The 18,133-nt window shown below is 38.8% G+C and overlaps 1 protein-coding gene across 1 annotated transcript in view; it reads right to left on the bottom strand.

Moving 5' to 3' along the window:
* Positions 1 to 18,133, bottom strand: part of XKR4 (XK related 4) — a 431,980-nt gene that overhangs the window by 143,631 nt on the left and 270,216 nt on the right. The window contains exon 2 of the mRNA XM_037028583.1: positions 9,998 to 10,197. Coding sequence (XP_036884478.1) covers positions 9,998 to 10,197 — 200 coding nt within the window. The remainder of the gene's footprint in view (positions 1 to 9,997; positions 10,198 to 18,133) is intronic.

The following is an 18,133-nucleotide window of genomic DNA, read 5'->3' as shown; positions in this document are numbered from 1 at the left end:
TATGTTGACATTCAGTCAAGTGACTACTTGTCCTGAGTTTGGGCTAAAGGTCAGGTAAATGGGAAATAGATGTGGCTTCTGATTCTTGGAAGGAGCAAGTTCTGAAAAACTATGAATCTGGGGAAGTTGGACATTGACAAAGAAAGAAGCCACGAGAATTGCAAAGAAGCTGGGAGTGTTTGGGGACACTCTTCAATGCAGGCACTCCTTTATGCATGCTTTGTTTGGAGAAGGGTCATACCAACCACTCTCTACCTTTCACCAGGTCTCTCCTCTCCATAGCCATGTGTGTGCAATTAGTCACACTATCTGTTCACTCACACCCTATGCCTGAATATGCCTTTGTGCTCACTCACATCTCCAGGAAAGGAGAGCAAGGGAGAGAGAAGGAATACTGAGTGGAAAAATACCAAGATACGGCGCTTGATTATTGGAGATAATTAAGTAGAACCTAAAAATAGTCAGGCTCTTATTTCATATTATGTTCAAAATGATTCAAATTCAAAACTATTCACAGCTGTGCTGAGGGCTGATCTACCATACAGAGTTGATTTCAAGCACTTGAATCAGTGATAAGCAAATGAAGCTTCCCTCCGCTCTTCTGAGGGTAACTTGGGGTAGTGCCATTACTCAGAGACTATGGAATGTGACTATGGAATGTGAAATTGTAACAGGGTGCAGCCAAGAGGGGAGCCCCAAAAAGGGATTTGGAATGGGGTCCAGAACTCAGGTTGTCCAGGAAATATTAGAAAGACATATAAGATGTCCTCACCCCTTACTGCCCCCTTCCACAGGTGTCAGTTGGGGGAAGGGACAAATGGAGAGGGGACATTGAGAGTTGTTTTGCATAGCAACCATTTTGCAGACAACCTCTTGAATGGTCATTTAACATATCTATAACCTTTAACTTGTTTCATAGATATGTTAAATAGCTGTGGCCAATGCTTTGAGTCAGAGAAAAGGGAGTGACTTCCACCCAAGATGTAACTGGGGGGCAACTCCCAGCAACCCCCCCTTCCCCCCCACCCCACCCCCCCCCCCGCCCCGTTACAGCACCTGTGTTAGAACTTGGAGATGATTGGCTCCACGCCATGGGGCCACACCTGCCCAGACTCACTATGGCAGCCCAGTAAAGCTGGGAGGATGTGGGAGTCCTAGCAAGTGTAGCTAATTGTGGGAGGGGTGGGAAATGGGGCTGCAGAAGAAGATTGGCAATGGGATTTAAATGCAGACTACATAGCCACTGAAGAGAGACCTACAGGGTTTTGCCAGAGTGGGGACCCCCGCAGCCATGTGAAGAAAAGTACCACGCAGCTCTGGCAGAGTGGGGGACCCCTGCAGCCAGGTGAAGGGAAGAACCATGCGGTTTTCCCAGAGTGCAGACCTCTGCAGCTTTGGTAGAAGAGGACCACAGGGCTTCAGGGCACTCCCTTTGGCCACGTGGCCTGGGAAGCAGGAGAGACTTTGCCTGGAAGAAGGGTGAAAGAACTCTTTGCCAGTAGGCCACGAGAGGGTGCCACATGGCTTTGGAGTAATTAGAGATCCTGCCTGGATGGTGACACAGCTGACGGTGCCAGCAACCTGAAACTCGAACGTGTGCTTCTTTTCCTAAGTTATGGTACCCCGAATGAGGGCAGGGGGAGAAGGAAGCATTGTGGGCATCTGTGGTTATCCTACAGGATAACCTAAAGGACTTTGATATATTAATGGGGACATTGGGTCACTATTTTAAGTCTGTATCGCTTTAAGTAAACCTTTCCTTTCCTTTTCACAAGTCTCTGGCATTGAGAGATGTCTTTCCTCTGGCGGCAGACAGACAAGCCCAGTAGGTCATCCAGATGGTATTAGTATACCATCCTTGGGAGGGGCCCCTGTTCTGTAACAGTGTTTGGCATCCCTGGGTGGGCCAAATATTGCCCCCACCTTGGACCTCTGTTCTGTAACAAAATGAGCAGATCAATAACATCATTACAATATGACACTTCATTGTTTATTCTGTCAATACTTTTCAATAGGGTGGGGCAGTGTGGCCAGTACACCATATCAGTTTTGTAAGTCTCTCCTTACAAAGTTGTTGATGGTGATGAGTTTTTAAAACTTGATTCTGTTTATGTGTTGGTTAAGCAGACTGGTGGTTTACTATTTTATTGAATTATTAATTGATAATGCCAAGTACTGAACAAAGTAAAAACACAGGCTGAAAAAAAAAAAAAAAAAAAAAAAAAAAAAAAAACCACACAGAGAAAATAGGTGGTGCTTCTTTTTAAAGCAGGCATGCAAAGATTTACCCTGCTACTTGAGAGGTATTTCAAGTATGAGGAATGAATCTTATTATGTGCCTATTATGTGCTTATTATCAACAACCCCATGGCTTTGAGGCCATTATTATCACTAGCACTGTTAAATAGACAGGTATGGACCAAACCAAACAAATAGCCTCATCTTTTTGGTTTTATGTTGCTATCTTTTGTTTATAATACATGACAAAATGTTAGGGTTTGTTTATGACCCAGTTCAAAGGTGGTCTTTCTTCATGAAAACTTCTCTGGTTTTTCCAACATTCCATGACATCCTTCTCTGTTGAAATGCATGGCATTTCTACTTTCCTTGTATCATTTTCCATATGAGATTATTCTGTGCCACCAAAGAATCTTAACACAGCCACCGATAAGAAATAGCACAGTGAGTTATAACAATTTTTAAAATCAATCACACCTGCATAGGACTTTGTCACAAAGCAAGCATTCTTTTTTCCTATCATTCAGCAAATATCCATTGATAGCCTTCTAGGTGCCAAGTGCCGAGTGCTAGCATCATCACTAGAATGGCCCTTGTCTGTGGGCCTCAACTAAATTTGTCAGCACCTGGGAGGGAGGAGAGGCTGTCTTTGTTTCAGCCCCAGCAGAGCTCTGCACAAAATGCTATTGGAGAAATTTAATATATTTATAAAGCCAAAAGAAATCACTACTATCTAATGGAGAGGCTATGGTTTCTTATTTTTTGTATGGTTAAGCTCCTTATAAGTTTTCTTTAGTCAGATTTTTTTCATGAGCTCTGAGAAATTTATGTCTGCTTTCCTTATGCTTTGGTTCAAATCAAAAGTCTCTGGTGAAGCAGTTCTTAACATTTTGTTTGAACAGTAATGATGTGCTGCTGCTTAATGGAATAGATTTAATAAAATTTGTAAAGCTGGATACAATGAAGATACAAGGGAAGAGATTGGGGCACTTTTTGAGTTAAGCCCTTCATATTCAAATAAGTAGTACTATTAAGAGTTCCTTCCCAATTTCAAAAGATTTGCCCCAACCTCAGTCCTTGTCACACATATTGCCTTCACAGACTTACTGTTTTTCTGGACCAGAAATGTGAGCCATTGAGTGGTGTTTCTCTAGAAATGTATTTTCAAACTGCCAGTTTGACATGATGGATCAAAAGCCTTTGCTCCTGATTTGCCCTAAATCTTGTAATTTCACTTTTAGGTGTTTACCTTTGAGAAATAATTAAGGCCATCTGCAAAGATTTAGTTCTTACTAAGTTTACCATAGGATTATTCATCATAGCAAATATAGATTATAACTTACAATTTTTTAAAAAATGGACTTAATGGAAAAGAAAATGATAATCTTTGCATTGGTATATTATATAATCATTAGAAAGAATGTAGAATTATATATATTGTCATGAGCAAATGTTCTTTCTGTGCTATAAAAAAAAGTTACACAATAGTATCCATGTTTCAATTTTAATTTAACATAGTATATACTAAAATATGAAAGAAGTGTTTAACGATAAGTAATAAAATACATATAATCCTTAATTACATTTTAGTGGCAGGATTTTTATTATTTCTGAGTAGCAGGAAGGTAATTTTTATTTTCTCCTTTGCATATTGGTGTTTTCTATTTTATCTTCAACTGCAGGTATAATAAATGAAAAGCTAGTATTTAAAATATTCCAGATATGTAGGTGTGTTAAAAATACAGTATTTTGGGGAGAACTTTTACCTCAGTGAGGCCCCTTCTGGGTGAGAGGGTAGACCCTGCAGGTGAATGTAGGTAGTGAAGGTGGAATTGACCAGACTCATATGTCAGGTAGAGTGACTGATGGGGTAGATGGGCTTTGAGGTCCCTTCCAACACAGAGTCTATGATTCAGTCAGAACTGCCCCATGATGGACAGTTCAGCAGTGGCTGTGTGGCCCCTTCATGTGGGAGTGTCTGCTAGATATGTCCTCAGGACTCCTCTCACTTTTATATTATCCCCTCTAGGAAATGGGGCAGCTTATTTTGGAATACACCCAGATAAATCAGGTGTTTCTAAATATGTTTTGTCACATTGTTTATAACTTCACATAAACTTTAAAAATAAAAAGTGAACTTTTTTAAGACAAATTTTGCAGAGCTTCACACACCATTATGCACACAATAGTCAACAAATGTGTTAATTGACTAATGAAAATAGCATCCCCAGAGTAGACAGATCTAAAGAGATGTGGGGCACCATCCCACTCACAGAATGGTACCCAGGTCTGTGCCTTTCCTCCCTGGCAGAAATCCAGAGGTGGAGCAGGCCCACTCAGAGAGGAGGCATCTGGCAGAGATGCAAGGTCTTGGGGCTGAAGGTAGCTGGGTTTCTTCTCTAACTTGAGGCTTGTAAAAAGTAGCTGGGTGTGGCTCTACCTGCTTTACTACGAAGTTGAACAGCTCTAAATCCAATGATTTAGATATTGAAAGTCCTCATCAGGATACGGCAAACGAGGTGGTTTTCACACTTCAAGGATGTCTCAGTGACCCTAGTTAGCTGGGGACAGTGTTCGCCAGATGTATAAGGACAGTCCCCTTAACATCTGACTTCCCCATCAGTCTCATAAGATGCAAAACAGCAAAAGAATAACTAGAAAATTCTTTTAGTCCTCTTTCCTTTCTCTCACAAATTATTCACAATAAACTGTTGGCAAAAGGAGTAACACATGGGATTATATTATTTTTTATCCTAACTCTTGACTTATGATATCAAAACCAGAAAGCTATAGGTGAAATAAGTTCCATATCACTCCTAATGTGGTCAGATAAAAGATATAAAGATCACAAAGATCAATGCAAGTTATGAAGCACAAGATAAGGAATGAGCTCACTAGGCTGGTTTTATTGCTGCCATTTTTTAATAAGAAGGGTGGGCAGAAAGCTGTATTGTATTAAAAGACTAAAGGGGAGCTACCCAACAACAAACAACAGTGACACAACCTCCAGCACATGAAAACCAGCCCAGGCAATGCCACAGAAATCCTTTTTCATTTTGAAAAGAAACTCATCTTCAGAAAGAGTTTCCAAAGTCAACCCTCCTCTGATAGAGGGTCCCACTGACAGGAACCAGCTTATAAATTAAATGGCTGTGAATTATAAGAGCAGAGTTTTCCTCACTCTAGGAAAAGAAAAAGAAATGTGATAGAATGTAGTCTGATAATATATTTTTATACATCTTTATGGTAAAGATTCTTGGGGTTTATATGTAAAAATACAACTTGTGCAATTAATACCAATAATCAGTGGCATTAAAGCTGTAGAGAATTTGCAAATAGCTCTGAATTAAAATACCTAAAATATGTTTTTTTTAGGATTTTATTTATTTATCTTTAGAGAGGAAAGGAAGGAGAGAAGGAGAGAAACATCTTTATGGTTGCCTCTCGTGAGTCCCCAGCCGGGAACTGGCCTGCAACCCAGGCATGTGCCCTGACTGGGGATCGAACCACGATCGTGTGGTTCGCAGGTCCGCACTCAGTCCACTGAGCTACACCAGCCAGGGCACAATACCTAAAATATTTTTATTTAGCAGATAAAGAGTGGCCCCAAGTCTGCAAGTCATTTTCATATATGACTATGTTTAAAGTTATTTTCTAAGATAGAAAAAAAATTGCTTTTTTAAAGCCCAGCTTTACCCATCTACTACTCTATGAAGGACACTCTTTAAAAACCCGTAAGAAAATCAAACAAGAAATATGACATTTAAAATCTGATGGTTAAAAATTATATTCTTATGAAACTTGATATACTCCTAAAATATTGTTAGTTGTGAAAATCTTTTCTCGGCTCTCCCTACTTATTGAATAATTAAATCAGAGACACAGCCTAGTGCTGGGAGCTGACAGGTTCAGTAAAGGACTGTTCAAGTATAATTGTGTCTCAGCTTGTACTGTTTCCAGAAGGACAATTTGGTTCTTGTTCTGAGATGAGCAATCAGGGAAGAGTGGAACCTTGAACATGAACATCCAGTTCTTTTCATGCCCCTGTTGCCTTAGACATAACTGTTCCTTTTCTTTGCATCTATAGTTTACCTAGAAACATCCAACTGTGGCGTATAAGAAATACTGAAGGAGGTCCAACTGTACATGCATAGATAAGATGGCACAATAGATAAGACAGTAGCTTGTGTAGCACCTTATGGTTACAGAGTTTTCAGTTTGCAACTTGTGATGGTTTTCCAATCCAATCTCATCCCCACCAGAAGCAGGGGAGGCAGGTGAGTGCAGGAAGGAAAGAGATGGAGGGAAGCTAAAGGAGAAAGACTGCCTGGTTAGCAGAAATGTGCAATGGCACTCCTGGGCATCTTCATGCAGAGCACACGTCTGCAGAAAGATTCAATCTAACACCCGTCAGTCCTATTTTTGAACATCTCAAACCCATCTAAACCCTTTAATTGTACCTAAATAGTGAAAGCAAAGATAGAACGATAAATGTCCATCTTCCATAGACAGGAGGTACACTACTTGGCCTTTTATATGACCCTGAGAATCTTTAAAATGAGCAGGCTGGACTAAAGGGCTTCTAAAGCCATGTTTAGTTTTTTGAGTATGTTTTCTGAACATTCACTTTTGGTTTCGTAGACCGAACCCCCCCCCCCCAGTTGGCAGAGAAGACATTGACTCATTTACAAACAATGATCCACAGGCTTTCCCTAGCAACACAGCATTGCTCAGTGCTGTGCCCCGTGTGCTCCAAGAATATTCTCCATGGAGCAGTCAGGGGATGCTGTGCAGGACCATGGCATACCATGCAACCTTCATAAAAAGTGTGTGTAAACCACGGTCCGGGATGCATTTAACAGTCACCTGGCTCTGACAGCCAGGTGTGCACACCCACACAGTGGAGCCATCATGCAGAAACAAACCTTTCTTGTAAAAGAACTATTAGAAAAAAATCAGACCTTTACTAGATGCGAGTAGTTGCCAACCTACCAACCCAGAAAAATGTTCCCATCTTTTTCTGATGGCTCTAGTTCATTTGCAATCTCCACCCTTACTTATCATTAATGGAAAATCTCATTTTACACTTTTAAGTTATTTAGCTGTCATGTGCAGAATGATTTACAAACATGCTTTCCCACAAGAAGGCATTGCTGGGCAGGAAAACAGACCTAGTTCTATTCTGACTTCTTCGTATTCTAAAACCCCCATGTGTTGCCCCGGCTGGTAGCTCAGTTGGTTAGAGAGTCATCCCATGCACCAAAACGTTATGGGTTCCATGGGAGGCAACTGATCAATGATTCTCTCTCACATTGTATTTCTATCTCTCTTTCTCTTCCTTTTCTTCTAAAAATCAATTAAAAAGCAAAACCAAGAGTGAGGTCTGGCCCCCAAAGTCCATAGCACCCCTGATGCAAACGTGAGCTTAGCAGGTAAGTTGGGGATAATTAGTGTTAGGAAAGAACCAAAATTCTAAGAAACACAGATTTTGATACCTATATTGGCTGAATAATCTGATAAAACCTAAAGATCACTCTTTTTTATTTTTTCTATAAGACTTTAAACAAAAATCTCAAACTGAACGGGCAATCTCATTTTCTTAGATCCTCTCTCACCTTTCCTCCTCTTTCTCTGTCATCTTTAGGATAAAAATTCTATATAATGTTCTAATTCATTTAGAAAACTAGTAGAGACAGTAACCTCAGACCATAGGAAGGCAGTTGGCAACCCTCCACATTTGGACTTGGATTTTCCTTTTCCAGAGAGTTTTCACTGTGTAACCATACTGAGGAGTGACCATGTTGTTCTGGAGATAAGTGCAGGACACTTTGACAGAGATTTTTGTTTGATGTTGCCTTTTAAATTGTATGTTTATTTACAGACCATTTCCTAATGCCTGGCCCTGTGAGTTTACTGGGCATTTAGTTTGTGACCTTTACATTTGGGTGTAGGAGACCATTCTATGTGGTTCGGGCCCAGCCCCCGGTGGCAAAAATATACTGCAAAATAACTTTCTAAAATCAATGCTAAATGTTCCAAGGATGAGTGTAACCCATTCAACCACTTTTGCCCTTTCATTTGCTAATATACCTCTTCTGTGATGTGATTAGCAGCACTGGTTCCTTTGTTTTCTGTAAAAGGTAACCAACTAAAGCAACCTGTGCATAGTAAATGAGGACTATCATGTAATGTGTGCAGAAAACCCAATAAAGACCTGTCACAGCAAGGGCCAAGTCTTTTGCTCCCCTTGAGGGAAAAGCCATGTTGTCCCTTTTCCTCCCCCAGACTCAGCATTCCATGTGAATGCCTTATTTCATCCATAATGATGTGGACACTGTGGGCTGGTGTCTGCATCATTTGGGAAACTGGGTCCTAGAGAGATAGATTGTCTTGCACATGGTCTCAAAGCAGGAAATGACATAGCCAAAGCCAGCACCTCCCTGTGGAGCCTTCACTCATGAACAGAATCATTCCCAACCAATTTATAAGCCTTGCCTTCTCCCTGCTTTTTTCTTCTTTTTCTGTCCAAATACTCCACTTTCTCTTTCCTCCAATTTGCTTTCTAACATTTGAGAATCTTATACATCTCTTTGACCCTTTTTTTCAACATCTTAGATCAAGGCTACCTTAGTGAAGAGCCAGGCTTGAGATAGGAACTCATACATAAATGGGTCACTGGCTACCAGGACACCCTCCACTTTTCTTATAATATGCCTTCCACACCCCTACCCCTGGTGAAAGCATTCGGCCTAAGCTAATGTGCTCCTTGTTATAAAAATTTCTAAGGATGTTATGATTCCCCAGACCAACCAGATCAAGTCTCAATTTACAGCATGGCCCAGAACATGACAGCAAAAGGTATGTGCAAGGAAGAAGTTACAGCAAGGCTCTGCTGAGATTGAAGCAAAACGAGCACATTAGAATACGTGAACTGTTTAATAACATCTATTTAGTTACAGGATTGTCAAATTACCTGGAAATTCCTTTGAAAAATGGCTATCTATTCATCATCCATCTACCCATTTATTCACTTATCTACCCACTTCTCTGTCTAATTTTCTTTCTGCTTCTAAAAAAAGATTTGAGCAGCCAACCCTAAGGAAACATCAGAGAAAATATGATATAAATTGAATAGCCTTACTGATGAGATAATCAAATAATATGACAAAACATTAAAATATTAATCTGATAATATTCATGTTCTAAAACTTAGTAGTATTATAAACAATGTATTGTTAAATATTGATTTTTATGTGACCTTTCAAAAATATTAAAGTAATCCTCTACCATTTTCTTTGAATATCGCTCCATTTCTTAAAGTCAAAATAAAATGTTATAAATTGCCCTAATATTCATATATATCATGTGATATATATTATATATATGCACATTAATTAGAGAGAGAGAAAGAACTATGGCTGCTTTTCAGTTTTTTTCTTTATATTACTCTAGCATACAAACCAGAAAGTTACAGTCGACTGTAATACCATATTGATCAAGTGCAAAAATCATAACATTTATATTTCCTACTCAGAGGGCAACTTGAGGGCAAAAAATGTTTTCGTATAAATTAGTCCTACCAAGTGATGGTGAAGAAGAAAATATGCATCATTTACAGATTCAGTGGCAAACAGCAAGCATATAACAGGAAGCACCATAGCCTGTGTCAACAAAAGGCATTAGGATAATTCCTCGGATTGTGACAAAAGTAGCCAGTCAGTCTTTCCCCAAATTCAGAAACCAAATTGCAAGCCCTTACCTTGGAGGGCCTGTAAGCTATGAGTCTGTACGATAATGCAGAGCTGCAGGACCAGCTGTGGAGCACTTTCCAGAAAGGTGGCGAGCAAATGCAGCATACTCACATCTGCATATTCATACACCATTTTCCAGTAAAATCTCCATCTGTCCTTCTCCCCACTCTGCCGGCTTCGGATACCTAGGTATATTGTGTGGAAATATCTAGAAGGAAAATATGAAGAATAAGAAAGAGATGAGTGATAATTTATCATTTAAACACCAGGGCTATTTTTCTTTTCTGCAAGCCACTGTGTGCAAAAACACAGAAGAAAAAGTTATTCTAGTGGCTTATATTAAGGCCCAAAGTTAACTGTTTAAGAGTTGCCTTGTTCTTAAGTGTTCACTTTGAGAAGTAACTCCAATTTTAGTATTCATTAAAGGTATTGCATTGAATTGTAGTTTGAAGAGTGAGGTGAAATATGTTAGAAGTTCAGGTGTAGAAGAGATTTCCTACTTTGAAAATCTACAAACATACTCTTGTCAGTTTCTCTACATGCTCAACCGTGTTCAGAAGGTGAATTTCTCTCAGGGCACAAATCAAGTCTGAAGTACTAGAATGTATGTGCTTGTACACCCTCCTTACGTCTTTAAAAAAACTGATTATTGAAAATTTCAAACATACGCAAAAGGAAAAAAAATAGTATATTGAATGCACTATACTTTTCATCCAGATTAAGTAATTATCAATACATTGCCAAGCTCTTTTCATTCATATTTTTAATCTCTGCCACTGGATTATTTTGGAGCAAATCCTAGGAACCAACATATTATTTAATCTATAAATATTTTATTAAAATAATTTACAAACATAAATTCAATGCCATTTTATACTTATAAATAAAGATACTTTTTAATATTATCAAATACACAGTGTTCATATTTTCCTGATTAACATATTTTTTACAGTTTATTTGAAATGCTATCCAAACAATGCCCACACATGATGAATATTTGATAAGTATCTTAAGTTTTTTCTACATCATGAATACCCTTTTCATTTCTTTTTTATTTCTTGCATATTTTTTATTGTCTTGATATTGATGACTGTATACTTGTGTTATGGTTAATATCTATTCTTTGTGTTTTCTTCAGCCAGGTAGTTAGTGTTAGAATTTTGATCATATCCAAGTTTGGCCATTTATAACAAGCAATGCTGAGGACTTCCTTGAGGAGTACTTCCTTGAGAAGTCACTAACATTCTCTTTCATGATATCATCATCCACTGATCACCACATCCTAGATCCACTCACTCATTAGGGATTGAAAAATGCTAATATTCTGAGTCTATTAGCCTTATTTTTCATTGGTGGGAATACTTCTGCAGCCCATATGTCAAAATCTTTACAATATGTTTGGTTGTCTGAAGCTTATTTTCTAGTAGGTCCTTTAAAAAGGTATATAGGGTTGCTATTCTCGGAGTTCTTAAATATTTATAAGAGTTCATGGTTGGTGTGGCTCAGTGAATTGAGCACCAGCCTGTGAACAAGGGGGTCACCAGTTCAATTCCCAGTCAGGGCACATGCCTGGGTTTTGGGCCAGGTCCCCAGTTGGGGGAGCTATGAGGGGCAACCACACATTGACGTTTATTGCCCTCTCTTTCTTCTTTCCCCTCTGTCTAAAAATAAATAAAAAAATATTTTTTAAAAAGAGTTCATAGTTATCGATCTTGCCTTGGGTGAAGATTAGGTTTCTTTTGCTATACAGATCTTATGAAGTCTCACACTTTCAGTTGGACGTTTGTGCACATTTCTAGAATTTGTGAAAGAACTGGACTTGCCTAAAACAAAGATTCTTAGATGCCAAGAGAGAAGAATGATACTAGGTATGCAAGAAGGAAGTGTAAGAGCAGAAAAGCCTGGGCACCCTTTCCACAGGAGGGTCAGGCTGTAAGGTTGTAAAATCCATGCATGTGCCATGCAAAACAAAAGATCTGCAATTTATTTATTTGAGCATGTTCAATCTGCTACTTTATTGTTTCCTAGAAAAAAAGTGTTTTTATAGAAAAGCCTGATAAAAATCTTATATTCCTTCTTTAGTAAGCTACTTGCTCTTTCTGCTTGAATGTCCAAAGAGTATTTTTCTTCTTTTAAAGACCTATGGTTTTAGGAGAAGGTAACTTGTTATTGGCTGTGCTGCATCCAGTTTCTCAGAAATGTGTTAGGCCTCCTCATTCTGTAGTTTCAAGTTTCAATGTGTAGTTTCAAGTGGTCTTGAACTACAGCATTTAGTAATTCTTTTTTTTAAGATTTTATTTATTTATCTTTAGAGGGGAAGGGAAGGAGAGGAAGAGAAATATCAATGTACGGTTGCCTCTCGTGAGTCCCCTGCTGGGAACTGGCCTGCAACCCAGGCATGTGCCCTGACTGGGAATCGAACTGCGATCCTTTGGTTCACAGGCCCGCGCTCAATTCACTGAGCTATACCAGCCAGGGCTAGTTACTCTTTTCTAATCCACTGGTTTGGTTTTCTTTTTTAGGGTCTCCTGTTTATGTTTTATCTTCTTTATCTTCTATATCTATTAGCTTCTCTGGAGTTGATTTTCATACAAATTTTTTTCCTCCTTTTCCATCTTCTATTTATCTTTGAATTGTGGTGTTTGACTTTGTGCCACACCCTTCTGGTTGAATTTTCCTTTCTGACCTAATTTTTTAACAGATTAAAGTTCTATATTGAGTTATAGTATCTTGTAAAATGTTATTTTTTTAATTACTTCCTTTCTGATTTTTCTAATTATGATAATTCTCTTAATTTCTTTCAGCTCATTTTGAAATATTTGGCTTATGGTTTTATCTGTTTTCTACATGTGTTTTCTGGTATGCTTTCATTATCTGCAGGAAGATCCGTATTTTTACTCTCTTACTCATAATAATGTTGAACTTTTTCTTGTTTTAAAAATTGCTTAATGTAATTTTCATGTACTTTTAGAAGGGGAGAGTGTGCTAAGATACCTTTACTGGTGTCAAAGCTTCAGAGTTCTTCCTCCATTGTCCTCATGAAATGATAAAAATAACACGACTTGTTAACTTTCTGAGATCAAGGGCCTCTGTTCACCTTTCCCTTCTTTCTATTTCAATGCTTGTGGTTGTCTCTATTCTGCTCAATTTGGAATCTAGTCCTTGCAGGTTCTTCTTAATGAGGAGGTTTGTCATGGAAGGCCCTTTGGTTTGTTAGGAATGACTCTGCTCCAGTAGCATTAACCCTTATTGCATTACAGTTCCCTTGGACTCACTCTTGCATCAAACCCCTGAGAACAAACACCCTTCCAGTCTCTCTTGGTCCTCTAATTTGGCCCACTGCACTTTCCGGAGAGTGCCTGTTAGGTTCTCCTCATCTCAAGGCCTTCCCTCTGCTTCTCCCTGCATAGTTATTGATATCACGTGATTCTTATAAGCTGTCACTAATTTGTTCCTACATAATTATGGGGGTATTTCAGCACTATGTTTTATTGTAGATATTTTCCATGATTCTTCAGTTTTGCTCTGTTTATTTTAATGGGATAAGTTTGGTAGATTCAAAAATGATTCTGCCATTGCCACTATATTTACAAAACAGTAGCATTTTAAAACACAAAAATGATTTAATCATTCTTTTGAGTCTTTGATTGCTGTCTATCACTTAAAAGATGAAGTGTACTACAGTGCAGTTTACCGGGACTTTCAGGAACAAATCCCTGTGTTCTGGTATCCACAGCTGCAGCTTTTTCTGCCCAGAACACACTTCTGGTGTTTCTTTTCTTATACTTCTGTGCCTTTGCACAAGTTCACTCTTTTCTTGGAATAGCCTCAGAAGAGCCTTTCCTGCTTCCCTGACTGGCAAACTTGTTTTTGAACTGACACTATTTATTCAATCATCATCAATAATCACTCACTCTTCCATGCAGATACCTCTCTACCTGTTTATATTAGTTTCCTAGGACTGCTTTAAAAAAGTACCACAAGTTGGTAGCTTTAACAACTGAAATTTTTCATCTCCCAGTTCTGGAGGCTAGATGTCTGAAATCAAGATGTTGGCAGGCTTGCTTTATTCTAAGGGCTGTGAAGGAGACTCTATTACATGCCTCTCACCTAGCTTCTGGTGGTTTGCTGGCAATCTTCGGCATTACTCAGATTGTGGATGAATCACCATAATCTCCGTTTTTATCTCTTCTTTCTCTGTGTCAGTTTGTCTCCAAATTTTTCCTTTCTATAAACCCACAGGCATTATGGATTAAGATCCCCATCCCCACCCTAAGATCTCTTCTTATCTTGATCATCTGCAAAGATCCTATTCTGTTTCCAAGCCAGGTAACATTCACAGGTACAGAGCATTTATACTTCAACATTTCTTATGGGGACACAGTTCAACTTCTAAGTCTCTTCCATTAGCCCCCGTGCATGCATAGGTCTCTCGGAATGCTTTCCTTTGGACTCTGTGAAAGAACACAATTTCCACTGGCAGCACCACCCTCACCTGAGATCCAAACATGTGTGCCCATCTGCTTACCCATATATACACATGCTTTCCAGATTTTCCACAGGTATATGAAAATAAACATATTCAAAGAAACTTATCACTGTCTTTCTAAATTGTCCTATCTCCTATACTGGTAATCCACATCACCATTTATTTAGTCCCATAAGCTACAAGCCTAGGGAGTATGCTAGGCTCTTAAACCTCCCCTACCTCTCACATTTCACAAAAGACTATATTCTGAAACTTTTATATATTTAATATGGTTTTCTCTTCTCTTTCTAAAGTCTGATTCTTTGGGTTTCTGTTTTGTTTCTGTAACCTATTACTACAGTCTGATCTTAGGCTTAACGTATTTCTGCCTTAGCATTACCTTCTATGCAGGGGCCAGATAACAATACTGACTGCATAGGTTGATCTGAAAATTAAGAACATAAAAATTAAGGACTTAGCATGGAGCCTAGTAAATAGCAGAGAGTCAATAAAAGTTTCTACTACTAATCAACTCTTAACCCTTTAAAGGGCCCATCCCATTATTTCTAGATGCATAAGTTGAATCCAATCTCTCCCATTGTAAAATGCTCAGTGACTCCCCAGTGCTAAGAAGATGTGCATAAACTCAAACTATGCAAATATAGACCTTTAATGCTTTAAATTTATCCCTTCTAACCTAACCTTTGGTCTCTATTGCTTGTATATGCCTCATGTCCCCATAATATTAAAGCACTTGCTGCTCTTTGGCTGTGAATTCATACCTCCTGACTTTGTTCCCGCAGTTATCTTGCCCAGAGTGCCTCTCCATACCTTTATTACCCTGTAATTTCTACCATTTTCTGAGTCAATTATTATCTCCCCCCTCATCCTTTTTTTCTACCCACGTAGAGCTGCCATCCCATTGCCTGTGCCTAAACTATCTTTATTCAGACTTTGACCAGGGTAAAATACCATTATTTTTGTATTCATTCATTTGTGTGTTCATGTCACATCCTAGAATATAAACTCTTAGGGAGAAAAGAATATCATATGTGATATTCTTTCAGCCAAGATGGAGGCATAGATATCTACACTTTGCCTCCTTGCACAACCAAAAGCAGGACAAAAACAAACTTAAAAACAACACCCCCCCCCTAAAATTGCCAGAAAATTAAACTGTATGGAAGTCTGACAACCGAAGAGTTAAAGAAGAAACATTCACCCAGACTGGTAGGAGAGGTGGAGATGGGCAGCCAGGGCAGAGAGGACTCGTGGCAAAACAGCAGCTGGCAGACTGAGTGGTCCCACATTTGTGTGCAGATAAACCAGGAGGAAAACTGGGGAGCCAGATGGGCCACACAACCCAGAGTTCCAATGCAAAGAAATAAAGCCTCAAAACCTCTGATTGAAAAAAAACTGTGGAGGGTGAGGAAGCAGGAGAAACTCCCAGCCCCACAGGAGAGTTTGTTGGAGAGACAGACAGGGTCCTAGAATCCACACAACCCCCAATCCCCAGGGAATCAGTACCAGAAAGGCCCAATTTGCTTGTGAGTAGTGGAGGAAGTGACTGAAAGCTGACTGAGAGCTGAGCAAGCAGCACTGTTTCCTCTTGGATCCCTCCCCCACATACAGTGCCACAGCATAGTAAAATAGGTTGCCCACCCTGGTGAACACCTAAGGGTCCACCCCTTACTGTGTAATAGGTGTGCCAGGATGAAAAAATATGGCCCAAATAAAAGAACAGATCAAAGCTCCAGAAAAAATCCAACTAAGTGATAAGAGATAGCTAACCTAGCAGATGCAGAATCCAAAACACTGGTAATCAGGATGCTCACAGAATTGGTTGAGTATGGTTGCAAAGTAGAGGAAAAAGTGAATGCTATGAAAAGTGAAATAAAGGAAAATGCACAGGGAACCAATAGTGAAGGGAAGGATACTGAGATGCAAATCAACTATTTGGAACAGAAGGAAGAAATAAACATTCAATCAGAACATAATGAAGAAATAATAATTCAAAATATGAAGAGAGGCTTAGGAACCTCTGGGACAACTTGAAATGTTCCAACCTTCAAATCATAGGGGTGCCAGAAGTAGAAGAGTGATAAATCAAAAAATTATTTGAAAAAAATAATGAAGGAGAACTTCCATAATCCGCAAAAAGAAATAGACTTGGAGGAAGTCCAGGAAGCTCAAAGTTCCAAAGTAGCTGGACCCAAGGAATCACACACCAAGGCACATCATAATTACATTACCCAAGATTAAAGATAAGGAGGGAATCTTAAAAGCATCAAGAGAAAAGGAGAGTTACCTAAAAGACTAAAAGAGTTCCTATAAGACTTTCAGAAATCTTGCAGGCAAGAAGGGCCTGGAAAGAAGTATTCGAAGTCATAAAAGGTAAGCACCTACATCCAAGACTACTCTATCCAGTAAAGCTATCATTTAGAATAAGAGGGCAGATAAAGTGATTCCCAGATAAGGTGAAGTGAAAGTTCATCATCACTAAGCCCTTATTATACGAGATGTTAAAGGGACTTATCTAAGAAAAAGATAAAAAATATGAACAGTCAAATGATGACAAACTCACAACTATTAACAACTGAAGCTAAAAAAACACAAACCCAAAACTAAACTAAACAAACAACTAGAACATATACAGAATCACAGAAATGAAGATCACAGGGAGAGTTATCAGAAGGGAGTGGGAGAGGGGAGAATGAGGGAAAAGAAACAGGGGATAAGAAGCGTAAATGGTAGGTACAAAATAGACAGGGGGTGGCTAAGAATAGTATGGGAAATGGAGAAGCCAAAGAACTTATATGTATGACCCACGGACATGAACTAAGGTGAGGGAATGCTGGTGGGAATGGTGGTGTAAAAGGAGGCAAATAAAGGGGAGAAAAAAATGGGACAACTGTAAGAGCATAATCAATAAAATATATTTAAAAAAGAAAAGAAAAGAAATGTCTTTTGTCTTTGTAACCCAAGTCCAGCTCAGTTTCTGATGGTGAATAGGCATTCAATTAACTTATGTTGTTTTATTCATTTAATAAACATATTAAGCACATGTAATATTTGCAATTCTGTATTGTTTTCTATGGGAAATGAGAAGTCCCTAGAGGAGTTTAGAGTAGAAGAATTAGGAATCTGATTTGCATTTTAACAAAATGAGTTATTTGTGTGGAAAGTAGAGGATGGTGGAGCAAGGCGAGAGTAGAGACATTGTTTGGAATGTTCTAGTTGAGAGGAGATGGTGGCTTTGAGCCAGTAGTATTGGTGGTGAGAAAGTGTCATATTTGGATATATTGTGAAAAAAAGGTTGACAGCCTTTGAATCTTGATTGAAAAAATTAATGAATTAATGCTTAACTTCTTTGTGATTTTCACAGGAATTTTAAATTCAGGATTCCTATGGCATTATAAAGAGCGTAGCTTTAATTTGCATATCTCTGATAGCAAGCGATGTGTCTCTGGATCCTCTGTACGTCCTCCTTGGAGGAGTGTCTGTTCAAGTCCTTTCCCCATTTTTTAATTGGGTTAGTTGTCTTCTTAGAGTGAAGTCATGTGAGTTCTTTGTATATTTTGGAGATTAATCCTTTGTCTGAGGTATCATTGGCAAATATGTTTTCCCATACAGTTGGTTGTCTTTTTATTTTAATGCTGTTTTCTTTAACCACACA

This window comes from Sturnira hondurensis, unplaced genomic scaffold (assembly GCF_014824575.4).
Source record: "Sturnira hondurensis isolate 20B ecotype Veracruz unplaced genomic scaffold, ASM1482457v3 Scaffold0020080, whole genome shotgun sequence".
Lineage (NCBI taxonomy): Eukaryota > Metazoa > Chordata > Mammalia > Chiroptera > Phyllostomidae > Sturnira > Sturnira hondurensis.
The sequence above is the reverse complement of the archived record's forward strand: the minus strand, read 5'-3'. Positions and strand labels throughout refer to the sequence as shown.